The sequence below is a fragment of the Eurytemora carolleeae genome, unplaced genomic scaffold (assembly GCF_000591075.1).
Source record: "Eurytemora carolleeae unplaced genomic scaffold, Eaff_2.0 scaffold386, whole genome shotgun sequence".
Taxonomy (NCBI): domain Eukaryota; kingdom Metazoa; phylum Arthropoda; class Copepoda; order Calanoida; family Temoridae; genus Eurytemora; species Eurytemora carolleeae.
The window spans coordinates 1-13,256 of record NW_019396325.1 but is presented as its reverse complement, the minus strand read 5'-3'; the positions used below and the strand labels follow the sequence as shown (position 1 = coordinate 13,256).

Here is a 13,256-nt window from a genome sequence, read left to right as displayed (position 1 = left end):
ATTAGGGACAAGACAGATTTCGGTGGTTTTGACCAAATGAAAAAATTGTAAAATGTTAAAAAGGTCAAATTTAAGTGAAAAGGGAAATTTTAAAGAGATAAATAAAAGAAAAGAAATAAGTTTGAATTCAACAACCACAGATATGGCCTGAAGTAAAAATATATGAAAATCCTCAGATCCACATTTATACTTCATGTCAACAAAATATGATCATTAAATGTCTCTGATACCTGTTTCAAAATAGTAGTTTGCTTTGAAGCCTGATCCTGGCTTAGATCCTGCCTTGAACAAGATGACAAGCCTAGGTCCTGTACTGTTAATCACTGTCGGAGTTGTTTTACCTAAATATATTTGCAAATGAAAATGATGCTGAAAGTTGTGAAGTAAGACTGTTCACGAGTAAGATGGGTATTCAGACGAGTACATGCTTACAAAGATATAATTGTTGCTTTATAATTGAATATTGAATAAATCTTTAATATATGCAAAAAAGAACACTTATATTTTATGAATTTGACGAAATTTTTTTACTTTGAGGGAAAATTTATTCGAAATGAAAGATTTGGATACATTTTCTTGATCATTGCTCTTAAAGCTGTTTTTATTGTCTATTTATACTATTTTTAAACCATGAACATCGTATTTATAAATTTACCAATAAATCCCATGCATTTTTCTCTATGGCTTAAACGTAAAGAATACAGATTGAAAAAAAAACTCTCAGAAAGAAACATCGATTATCTTTCTTTTAAAAGTTTAGACAGAATGGAGAAAACAGATAAATCGTTGAAAAAAGGTCAAATAAATTAACATAAAAAACCATTTTTGTTTCATGATCGTAAAAAAATTGTTTTGTTTTAAAGCTCGCTAGATTTGAATGCATTTCTTTCAATGGAATTGAGTCTTTGCCACAAACTCAAATGGTCTAATCCTTATATGTTTGCAAACTGTTGGTGTAAACTTTTGGAATTTCAAACTTTCATTATTTGGTCTAACATAATTTACAGTTTGAAATATCTAATGTCTACGACATTGGGTTGTAAATATATAAGGATTGGAAAATCAGAGTTTGTGGCAAAAACTCAATTCTTTTGTGAAGATTTGAAACCTTAGTAAAGTATTACATTTACATTACGTACAATATCGTAAAATTCAATAAAGGAATTAGGTTCTTGCCGAAAAGCCCTATATCTTTGCAACCCAAAGTCGTAAACCCTTGGTATTTCTGACTATAAATGATCAAATAGTCTAAGTTTGAAATATCAACGATTTACACCACCAGGTTGCAAAGATCTGTATTTATTTAAAAGATTAAGTTTGTCACGCACCCCTGACCCTTTAGTGAAAGTAAATTCAACCTAAAGTCTGACCGCGTCAACTTGTTGCACCGGTTAGTCCTATTGAGTGTCTGCGTTATTCACCAATGTTTGGGCGATACAGTACAAACTGGGACCAGAAAGAATGACCCAGCTCGGAAATTCAAATGTACAACGGCTGTCCGTGTTGTGGATATTAAATCAAGTCAGAAACTAAAGCTTAGCTACACAGTCTGGCCCGATTATTAACCTTGAACAAAGGAGTTTATACCATTAGATCTTTATTTGGTAAAGTGAAATATCTTGATTTCTGATTTGTCGATGTTAAAAATATATTGATTTAAGTAATTGAATCTTTGCTACAAACTCTGATTCTCTATATCTGTGCAACCCAATTTCGTAGACCTTTGATATTTGAAGCTATGAATTCTGTTGAATCAAATAATATTAATGGTTTACACCATCAGATTTCAAAGATATAGGAATTTTAAAATTTAATTTTGTGGCAAGGACTTAATTCCTTAATTCATAAATGTTTATAATAAAAAATAAGTTTAACTTTTGAAGAATAAGCTTAGCCAGTTCTGTCCGTGCAAAAGTTGCGAACTCTGAATTTTTAGATTATCATGGTTGAATACTTACCACAGAACTCGTAATCATGTTTATCATAATTATGTTCCTCTTCCTGTCCTTGGATATACACTTTCACATAACCATCCCGGCATCTTTATCAAATAATAATTTATTCAATAATCATTAATTAAATAGTACAAAAGTTTCTAAGTAGAGTTTCCGATTTTCCGAGGCTTCTAGGAATAATAACACATTTATAATCTTTGGAAATTAAGGGCGGAACCTCCCCGAATTAAGAATAAATGCACCCCAAAGATTTTACACAGAGCTATGTGTGGCATGCTGAAAAAAGTTTGAAGTTTATCAGGAATTGATTTCAAAGGAATTGATTTAATTCTGCAAAATTAAGTTGCCTAAATATCAAATAACAAAGTTTTACGTCATTTGATTTAAAAGATATGGGGATTTAAAAATTATAGATTTGTGGCGAGTAATCAGTCTTTTCTTACTTCAACACCATACATATTCAGACATATCATATATAGTAAAAATGATATAATAATAATATATTAATATTGATTTTCATCTTTAAAGATAGTTTTTTTCATGTCAAGTGATCAAGTTGGATGAAACGAATCTTGTAGATTAGAATTTGGCAAAATTGATCAAAGCAGAAAAAATTGAGGATTCAATTTGAAAGAAACTTTTATTTTCAATTTGAATTCACATTTGTTTATGTGAGAAAGATATCATCTTAAAGCATAATTCACAAAATTTACTATGCAGCGTATGATTAAAATAAATTGAGAAAAAGAAAAAGGTAAACTTTGGAGAAAACATCTAATGTTAAAAAAATCAAAAAACAGAAGACCCAAACAAGTCTTTATTCAGTGCAGGACCCATAAAACTGTAGGACTCAAGTTTTAATTTTAAAATAGTCCTTTGAACATAAAACAATACAGCATAGATGTATCAATAAGTTTATTTTCAAGCTGTTATGCTTTAAAACTTTTTGCTTTTAGAAAAACATCAAATACACATAAAACTGTTAAAATGTCGTCTTCCTATTCAACAGTTGTTGGGGTTCTTATTGTGGCTAAAAGGACATTGATTTTAATTGGTTTTTTGTTGTAAAAAATTAAAAACAAAATGTTACCTTTCAGTATAATTTTTTCTAACTCCTATTAATGGAATATCAAACTTTTCAAAGTTTAGAACTACTCGCTCTAAGTTTTGACTGTCCTGAAACAAAAAAAGTTTTCAGCTGCAAATGTGATGACTCTAGAATTAGTCTCAAAATGTTAAGACAGGTCCAATTAAGAACCATGTTGAATCTAGAATATTGCAAGTACTGCTGTGTTGTGCATTTTGAAAATACAAAATACGTTTTAACGTTCAAACCGTTCTTTATACGGTGGTAACAAAAAAGTGGAAAAAATACAATAACGTAACGTGTAACGTTTTTTACAGTGCTAACCAGAAAAAAAGAGAAAAAATGCAAATTACGTTTTAACGTTCAAATTGTTCTGCTTATGGCGGTGTCCAAAAAAGTGGAATGAAAGTCGTATTCGTTCGATCTATCTAACACTCCAACCTTGAGGAGTTTTAGTATCTGTAAAAATGGACTAAACCTGATGAATGGCTGATTATATTATTCCCTTCGCATAGATCTACTGTTTTTCGCTCCTAAAGGGGACTGTTCACGTAATTCCCAAAAACCTTCAATTTAAAAACTTTAACCTTTAAACTTTAACGCTAACCTTTAAACCTTAGTCTAGGCAAATATAGATACATGCATGATTTCTTAATCTTAAAATTGATTATTTTTGATTGTTACTCTATTCAAAACTGATTTGCAGATTTATACATCAGAGACAAAGAAGGAAATGGTCAGACTAATTCCCTTTTTTATAGAAAAAGGCTTTGCTTCAAAATAACGTTAAAGTTACAGTCTCTTTAAACATATAGTTTTACCTGTATACAGTCCCTTTAAACATATAGTTTACCTGCATACAGTCCCTTTAAACATATAGTTTACCTGTATACAGTCCCTTTAAACATATAGTTTACCTGCATACAGTCCCTTTAAACATATAGTTTACCTGTATACAGTCCCTTTAAACATATAGTTTACCTGCATACAGTCCCTTTAAACATATAGTTTACCTATATACAGTCCCTTTAAACATATAGTTTACCTGCATACAGTCCCTTTAAACATTTAGTTTTACCTGCATACAGTCCCTTTAAACATTTAGTTTACCTGTATACAGTCCCTTTAAACATATAGTTTACCTGCATGCCGTATATGAAGTATCTGCAGACTATATAGGGCTGGTAGGGAAATGGGTAGTTTGGGCTGAAAACCTAGAAAATAATTATTTTTCGAATTTTTATCAATTTGATCCAATAAAACATTTTACTTTTTTAGTCTATGGTGGAATTCGCTAAATCGCAGATTGTTTGTGGTCTGAAATTCTTTGTTTGAACAGTTTATAATTTGAAAAATACAAAAATTCTAAAAATTCAATTGGTTGAAAAAATATGTAATTTTTATAATTTTTTAAAAATGTATTTTTTTTGTGAGATTCTTTTTCATTTTTCTTCAAACTTTTTATGGTGTCATTTTTTCTTAACAATTTCTGCAGATAAATAAAATATTTCCAACCTGTCCCTTGCTCTCCTTTTTACTGAGAATTTTCTGATCACATTCTGTTCCTCGAATGTGTTCTGCATCTATGTTCTGGATAAAATCTAAACAAAATGTTGTAACTTTTGTCTTGTGAATCTCAGGATTAAGCATTGATCTCCAGATTAAATCTAATTGAGGGATCAAGCATGTATCCTTCAGATTAACAATATCCTTCAGATTAACAATATCCTTCAGATTAACAATATCCTTCAGATTATCCTTCAGATTAACAATATCCACACAATATTTCCGATTTCATGATATTTTAAGAAAGTAATAAAGCAGGAAACTAAATGTAAACTATAAGGACCCATTAAAATATAATTACCAACCACTACAAAAAAGGAATTTTATACAAAAATGTTCATCTGCTTTGTTGTAAAAATGTTAAGTCATTTATTAATTGTATACCTAGTTTTACATAATTATCTGAGAACTCGTAAAGACCGAAAAACCCTCGGTTAAAGACAGGAGCAGTTCGTTTCAAGGTTGTAAATGTCAGGTAGAGCAGGTTCTAGCAATATGCAGTGTTCATAGTTGAGAAAATATCAAAAGAATTAAGCATTCGCCACAAACTTCAATTTTCTAATCCTTATATCTTTGCAACCTAATAGCTGAAACCTTTAATATTTTAAACTTAAACTTTTTGATCCAATAGAAAACATAATCAGAAATATCAAGGTATAAAATATCAGGTTGCAAAGATATAGAGATTAAACAATTCGAATTTTTGGCTAGTGACCGCGCGCCACTCTTGAATGCCGAAACCATTAGCGCCTGATCCAATCATGGTTCAGTCATGTGTTTGGTGTCTATTCTAAACCAATAGAAATTGCATCTATCTTTCTATCTATCTCATCATCCAGTTAGAGATAAATCCTTATATTGACGCTATACACTTAATGGAAACAGTTACTTTTACTGAAACTATAGTGGCGCGGTCCCTTTAAAATCTTATTATTTGTCATACAAGATTTGTTACAGTGAGACCCAAAAAACTGTTGAATAGATATACGACTGTTATACTAAAGTTTGGATTAAAATAGTATAATGAACACGGAATGCAGACTCTAAAACAATATTTGCTTTGTAACAACATAAAATAAACAATAATCCTTGAAAGTCTTCTTTCTTTACTACAGTTTAATGGGTCTCACTGTATAAAACAAATTTGAAATTTAAACAATTTTGAACACATTTTCTGAAAGCATTCCTTAGTTGAGTAGATAACCAAGTTCCGCATTTGTCCGCAATAAGTACCGATTTTCTCCGCCAAATTGTCCGGACCGTCATAAATTGTCATGCGGTCAAAAGGACAACTATAAAAATAAAATGAATTAATATTATTATGTAAAACTAACCAAAAAATTTTATTTTAAGTGTTTGAAACTTAGATTTTTAAGCATATTTTGTAACAATAAAATATTTTTTTTTCAGAAAGGTATTTAGATTTTAGAAACTTTCTGAGTTCTATTGTAGAAAAGAAAACTTCCGCAGCTCGGTTATAAAAAAAGATCAAAACATCAGAAGTTTAAAAAACTTACTGAGCTCCACCGTAGAAAAGATCAAAATCTCTGAACTCCAATCTGACTCTGGTTCCTGGTTCACCAATGAACTTGTATGTACACTTCAGATTCTTAGGGTAGGTTCCTGTAATCAGTTTCATTGAGAAAATCGTATAAAGTATTATAGAGTGGTTTAACTAGTTTTGACAACAAATTACCATGAATCAGTTCAAATAGAACCCTATGCTCACTTAATCCTGATTTTTCATTTTAAATATATATTTTTAAGGCTGAGCCGTACAGATTTGTCTAGCAGGATAATGTTTTGATCCACCCTATGAAATAGCCTGAGGCAGAATTTAAAGAATTTGAGCCGCGGCTTTAATCTGGGACGCCGCTCAAATATGGTTGGTTCCACTTAAAATTGTATTAAATGTTTTAAAATTCAAGCCGACGCTCAATTGAACTCGGTTTTTTGCGAATTTGAGACGCGGTTCAAATTTATTAAATTCGGACTTTTTTAGTTTGGTTTCAATAAATATTTTAGTTAAGTAAATAATAAAGTATAAAGTATAAACATACATTTATTAGTTTAGAGCTCCAATGAAATTCATGAATTTTTGACCAAATACACTTCTGATTTAACTCAAATTATGCCAGAAATGGCTAGACTTAAAGTCTTGAGCAACTGAAATATAACTGTGTCAAATTTATTCAAAAAATTCATATATATGCAGCAGAACTCTCACGTGTCTCTATCTTTATCACATGACCAGTATACTGCACTACCATTAGTGGGAGTTCTGACTTACAAATTTAATATTATCAATTATATCTATTAAAAATAAAAATAAAAATTATAAAGTAATAATTGGGGAAAACTTAAGTTACAATTAGGTTTCTCTGTGATATCGTCGTTTTCAGATTGGTTGCGTATTTGCTGAATATAATCTGTTTAAACCTACCATTTCAATACAAATTGTAAATATATGAATTTTTTATAAATTTGACACAGTTTTATATCAATTTCTCGAGACAGTTCGAGATGTTTAAACCTATCAGATTTAATTGCAATCTTTTTAGGGCTCTTTACCTGGATAGGTGGCAGAGTACAGTTCTCCGTTTTTGGCGGTATTTCCAAAAATCTCAAATGAGCAAATTTTACTTCTTCCCTCAGCTTTTGCATCTTTTGTGCCGATTTTGTTGAATTTATCTAGAGTAACAGACTTTAGGGTTATTTTAGATTATTGTGGTTTATAGTTTAATTTTAAAATTTAGGGCTAAAAAGAAAAGTTTAATTAGAAATATAAAGCTATTTGTGTGAGCTGCAATGCTGACATTACTCCCACAGAAAGGTAAAGAAGCCAGCAGAGTTTTCTTTTTATTTCTTATCCATATCCTTACCTAATCCTGATCCTGGTCCTGGCCTTGATCCTGATCCTGATCCTAATCTTGATCCTAATCCTGATCCTAATCCTAATCCTGATCCTGATCCTGATCTTGATCCTAATCCTGATCCTAATCCTGATCCTGATCTTGATCCTAATCCTGATCCTGATCCTGATCCTCGTCCTAATCCTGATCCTGATCCTGGTCCTAATCCTGATCCTGATCCTAATGCTGATCCTAATCCTAACCTTGATCCTAATCCTAATCCTGATCCTGAACTTAATCTTGATCCTGATCCTGATTGCTTATGAAATCAAGTGAATCTAAGTTTGAAAAATTAAAGGTTTGCACAATGAGGTTGCAAAGATAAAGGGATTAGAAAATGTGTACTTTTAGCAAAGATTTACTTTTCATTAAAATAGTGACTATTTAACTATTTACCATCAGGGAAGAATTCGTAGATTCCTGTAAACCTTCCTTCAGTAATATTCTTTCTAAAATATAAAGTTTTCATTAAAAAAGGAACTATAATTACTCTCATCAAACTCTAATTTTCTTTGCAAATGTTTGATATTTCTAACTATGAACTCTGCAAGATCACTGAGGCAATGTTTGAAACATCGAAGGTTGCAAATATATAGGAATTTGAAAATTAAAGTTTGATGTTAAATTACTTGTTAAAACTTTGTATAACTGTATATATGTAGTAGTAATCTCTGTTTGTTTGCTTGTATGTCCAATCAGAACTCATGAACCCCCGGACTGATTTGCATCAAATTTTGATTGGGGAACCACGGTAATGTTCTCAGCCTGATTTAGAAATTCGAAATTGGGTGAATTAAAATTTTAGATAAATCTCCAGGCAAAGATGGGTTTCCAATCTAGTATTTTCACAAAACTCAGAGAGACTGTTCAATATATTTCAAATTGTTCACTTACTAGAAAATATTTTTAAATAAATGAAACATTTCTTTAAGATCGGCATTTATAAATAAACTTGTTTTATTTGTTCAAAGAGGACTCAAAAATAAATGAAGACGACTTATGGAAAAATTTAATATTTTTTGTCTGCTAAATTTATTATTCCTACTAACCTGTCAGAGAGGAAAACCATTGCCAAAGAGTTGTACAAAGATATTCTCAGCCTTTAATTATTATCAACAAATCATTTATGATTCAACAAATATGCAATCAGAGATTTTTGACAGAGAAATGTGAAGATTTTTAGATTTTTAATTTAATTTCTGTTTTTTCTTCTTCATATTTTCTAGCCTTTTTATTTTTTATTTTTATTTTTTATTTTTATTTTTTATTTTTTAGATAACTTCAGCTGAACTACCTCTTTCACAGAGCACCAAAATATGCAAGCTCGCCAGGAAAAATCTATCAGAAATTTGATAATTTACACCTTTTTACTGGAATATAAATTCAAAACTGGGCTCTCTTTGTGCAAAAATCAAATTGAACCTCCTCTCTCAGGCACATATTCATAAACTTATAAATTCCTTGATAAAAGAGTTGTTAATATTCCTGGGAATGTTTTGTCCGCAGAATCTGCCCCCGAATGGAGTTTCTATCAAAGTCTTCTTATCAAGGTTCTCCATCTCACTGAAGATATCCACATGCTCATGGTAGCACCTTAATAGGACAAAATTTGGAGCGTTTTTTTGCGGATAAAATGCGGGATTGCACACTTTACCAATAAGTATATGAATCTATCATCAGATAAATATATTTTTTAAAATCTTGTTGCCACTTTAAAAATGGATGGTCTGCACTTTAAATTTTGTCAACATGTCTTTGATATATTATTTCAAGAAATAGTAAAAAAAAAAAATATTTACGAGACCATTTAGATAAAAATGTCATCCTCCAAAATCTTTGCTTCCTAAAAATATTTTTTTTAAATAAAATAAATTTACAGATTTATCAAAGACTTCTAGGCTTTAAAGATTTAAAAAAAAAACATTTTTTATAAAATATTTCATTTAAATTCTGCATCCGAATTGATGGAAGTGTCAACCCTACATCACTCAACCCGAGGGCTGGTAGCCCAGCAACAACGTTTCTTCGTCCGTGCCACATTCTCCTCATTATTTGTCGTCCAAACCGCCACCTCCGATTCTTCGTCCTTGCATTAGTATCCTTTTCAAGAGCGGATTTCTGCAAGGTTATAACATTCGACTATGTTAGGACATATTAAATATCAAAATATTGAATTTTCGTAATTCGAAAAAAATAGTTTTTTCAAGTTCTAACTTTAGTTTTTTTTATAATCATTTAAAAAATAACACTGCATTTTTCAAAGCTCTATGGGAAAAATCACAATTTTTTTCATTCAATTTATTTCGTGAAAGTCAGCAATCACCGCGCAGTATGCAAGGAAGATTTAATATTAGATTAGAAAAAGATGTACAGTATACTCCGAAACTTCAAGACGCACAAGTAATCTAAATCAAATATAGCAAGAAAAGGATTTTGAAGGTGGCTCGGATTAGAAAATTAGGAGATCGTGGCTCGGACGAAGAGTTGTCGTGGCTGGCCTTCCTGCCCTCCTCAGCCCCAGGGTTAAGCTCGAAGTATAAACTCTTTATTCAATTTTGAGATAACTGCAGCTTACTCTAAATCAACGATCCCTGCTGGATAAAAGGTGACTTATTTGAGTGAGTGACTTTTTTATTCCAGAAAACCAAGATTTTCTAGGATTTTCGTAAAATTTCCTGCGTACTTTTTTCTTCATTGAAAGATTATAATAGCTTAATCTTAATCAAATGCAGGGTTATCCAGAAAGGATGAGACTTCAGAGACTACTGTAAGAAATTCATACTGTCTATTTTCTTCTATTTATGATTCCCTGCAACAGTAAACTTGCATCTATCATTGTCAAATAAAAAAAAGCCATTAATTACATTACACAGGAAGGCGACTATCGAGAAACTTCATATCGTTTTTACAGTTTTATCATTTGTGGGGAAACACTGTAAAGCCAAGCTGTAACGATATGTTTTTACAGTTTTATCCTTTGTGGGAAACCCTGTAAAGCCCAGCTGTGACGATATGTTTTTACAGTTTTATCCTTTGTGGGAAACCCTGTGAAGCCAATCTGTGACGATATGTTTTTACAGTTTTATCATTTGTGGGGAAACACTGTGAAGCCAAGCTATGACGATTTGTTTTTATAGTAAATTTTACCCATTCTTATTAGTTTGAGGTTTGCACATAGAAGTTTTAATAAAAGAAACTGAGTTTTTGTCAAAAACTCTCATTTTTAAATCTCTAAATTGCGTTTCGGATTCGTATGTTTGTGGATTCTATACTTACTCAGGAGGAGTCCCAATCAGATTAAACTCTTCAAATTGTATCATTACTCTCTCCCCTGGAAGACCCCTGCAATGTATTAGTTTTAATAACACTGCATAAGAATAACTACAAGAAGAAAAAGAAATGGTTTTTTTGTCAAGAACTATTTACTAATACCAACAAACAAAAAAGTAGTCCTTTTTTTAGCTTAAGATTGATTGATAACTTTTAGCGGCTCAATTTTAATCAACAAAGATTTCGATTTTTAAGTTTTAGTATTAATAGAATTGATTTTATCAAAACGACGATTTCGATTTAAATTACATTTTTGTCAGACATGCTTTGAATTTATTAGATTTTTCAGCTATTTCGTAAAATTTAACTTTTAAAGAGCACAAAAGATATTAACAAAAAACCTTTTAATTTTTTTTCGTATACTAAACCATTTTTATATATTTACCTGAAATTATAGGTGCATTGACGGACATATCCTTCCGAGTTAAGGAAGACAGGAGCAGTAAATGTTCCATTCTTTGAGGATAAACTTGATGTTGAACTGAAGGTTTGGTCACATACTACAGAATAGAATAGAATAGAATAGAATAGAATAGAATAGAATAGAATAGAATAGAATAGAATAGTATAGAATAGAATAAAATAAAATAGAATAGAATAGAATAGAATAGAATAGAATAGAATAGAATAGAATAGAATAGAATAGAATAGAATAGAATAAAATAGAATAGAATAGAATACATAATAAAAGAAAGTATAGAAGAAGAAAAAAGAAAATATAGGTAAAATAGAAAATAGAAAAGAACAGGATATAGAGAAGAATTTAATTTAGAACTAAATAAAATATGAAGAATAGAATTAGATATAATGTGGCACATATAATGATTCATAGCAAAAGTAATGGAAGTTTGAATGGGGAAAAAATAACAAAGCATGAGTTAACGTTTGTAGATTACCATTTCCAATATCTTGATTTCTTGCCACAGAAAACAAAGTCGTCATTGATAGAACTATTTTCATTTTCATCTTTGCTAAACTCATTTTTCCATCTAAACAGTATCATTAGTTGATTAATTGATAAGTATACATACATCAATACATCATGTTTATAATTAATGATTGAGGTTATCATTAATAAAACATATTATTCTCCCTTATCTTTATATATACTTTGCTTGTCTGGTTTTCAGTTTACCTCCAACAAAATTCGATTTTCATTAATTGTATCCAAGAATTTTTTTTATGAAATCCGCAACATTTTTTTATTTTAAGTTTTACAATGTATACAATGAGTAAATGTTCACAATTGAAATAGAAGATGCGCGCGAAGCGCCCTAAAAGCTTAGTTTAAACATAAGCATTAAGAGACACGAAGGTTAATTGGGCGGTGTTAGGGCGGCTGGACTGACGAAAAATGTTCAATATCGGTTCTTAGATTTCACATTTTGTTTGAAAATAGAAAATAATTATTTTTGATACAGATTCCCTTACTAAGGATTAGTACTGAGGAAACCTCATCTTCTTTTTCAACTTTTAATTGTGGCTTTATCTGTGAGCATCTTTTCTTTGTACAGTATAAAAAAATTAAAAAATTTGCGGATTTCATAATATTTTTTCGCGCATTTTCAAAATTTGTTTTAATTAGATAATTCAAGATTACATATTTAAAGTCTGATTGACCATAAACCTTCCCTGGGGCCACGTGAGGTCCCACACAAAAGACGTTTTGACGTTTATTGGATACAAACAAACATACGCGCAGACAAGCCAAATTTATATAAAGATAGCCTGAGCTGGGAACTTTAGAGCCTGATACCTTTAATCCCGACTGCTTAATCCGAATATCCAATGTGGACACTTTTAGTTTCTTGCTTAATCCACTCTTTTTTGGATATAGTACAAAAAAATCAAATTTTTTTTTTAAATTAGTGAGTACCTCCTGTTTCTGTGCATTAATCTTAAATGGTGCCAAAAATTTCAAAATTTTCCGGATTCTGATACGCGACTCTGATTGGTTGAATTGTATACATTTTTTAGGATACAAGTACAAGATTACGTTATTCTCGATATTAAGAAAAAGAGAGGATCAAGCATTGATCTCGATATCCACCATTCTAAAGTTCCCAGCTCTGAAGGCTTTCTTCCTTTGACTTAGTTAGCTAATGATATATTAAATAGTTTGATAACGAAAGAGACATGAGTTAAGCAGCAGCGCAGGTAACCAGAAATTTAAGCAAAAAATGCTGAATAAATTACGCACAGTCGTCTCTAATTCTCATCCTTTATGGGTAACCCTGTATTTAAAGCCAAATAATCGCAATGTCACATGAAAGTACAGTGACATTCCTAATAAAAATTATTATCCTGTATGGGTAACCCTGTCTGTTAGAAACAGTCCGACTTGAAGAGAAAAACAAACAGTTCCTAATCTTACTAATCTGGAATTACATTAACTACAATCATAAA

General features: G+C 30.7%; 1 protein-coding gene across 3 annotated transcripts in view; it reads right to left on the bottom strand.

Moving 5' to 3' along the window:
- Positions 1 to 11,835, bottom strand: part of LOC111700984 (dorsal-ventral patterning tolloid-like protein 1) — a 29,636-nt gene extending 17,801 nt beyond the window's left edge. For all 3 annotated transcript variants that reach the window (XM_023472085.1, XM_023472082.1, XM_023472084.1), the window contains exons 1-15: positions 11,747 to 11,835; positions 11,236 to 11,350; positions 10,797 to 10,862; positions 9,006 to 9,113; positions 8,570 to 8,620; positions 7,917 to 7,969; positions 7,180 to 7,299; positions 6,126 to 6,231; positions 5,795 to 5,900; positions 4,993 to 5,095; positions 4,558 to 4,643; positions 4,185 to 4,256; positions 3,046 to 3,131; positions 1,959 to 2,041; positions 231 to 341 (exon numbers count right to left, since the gene is read on the bottom strand). In XM_023472085.1, the coding sequence (XP_023327853.1) occupies positions 231 to 341; positions 1,959 to 2,041; positions 3,046 to 3,131; positions 4,185 to 4,256; positions 4,558 to 4,643; positions 4,993 to 5,095; positions 5,795 to 5,900; positions 6,126 to 6,231; positions 7,180 to 7,299; positions 7,917 to 7,969; positions 8,570 to 8,620; positions 9,006 to 9,113; positions 10,797 to 10,862; positions 11,236 to 11,350; positions 11,747 to 11,831 (1,351 nt within the window). In that variant the 5' untranslated portion in view covers positions 11,832 to 11,835. The remainder of the gene's footprint in view (positions 1 to 230; positions 342 to 1,958; positions 2,042 to 3,045; positions 3,132 to 4,184; positions 4,257 to 4,557; positions 4,644 to 4,992; positions 5,096 to 5,794; positions 5,901 to 6,125; positions 6,232 to 7,179; positions 7,300 to 7,916; positions 7,970 to 8,569; positions 8,621 to 9,005; positions 9,114 to 10,796; positions 10,863 to 11,235; positions 11,351 to 11,746) is intronic.
- Positions 11,836 to 13,256: the final 1,421 nt, after the last annotated feature.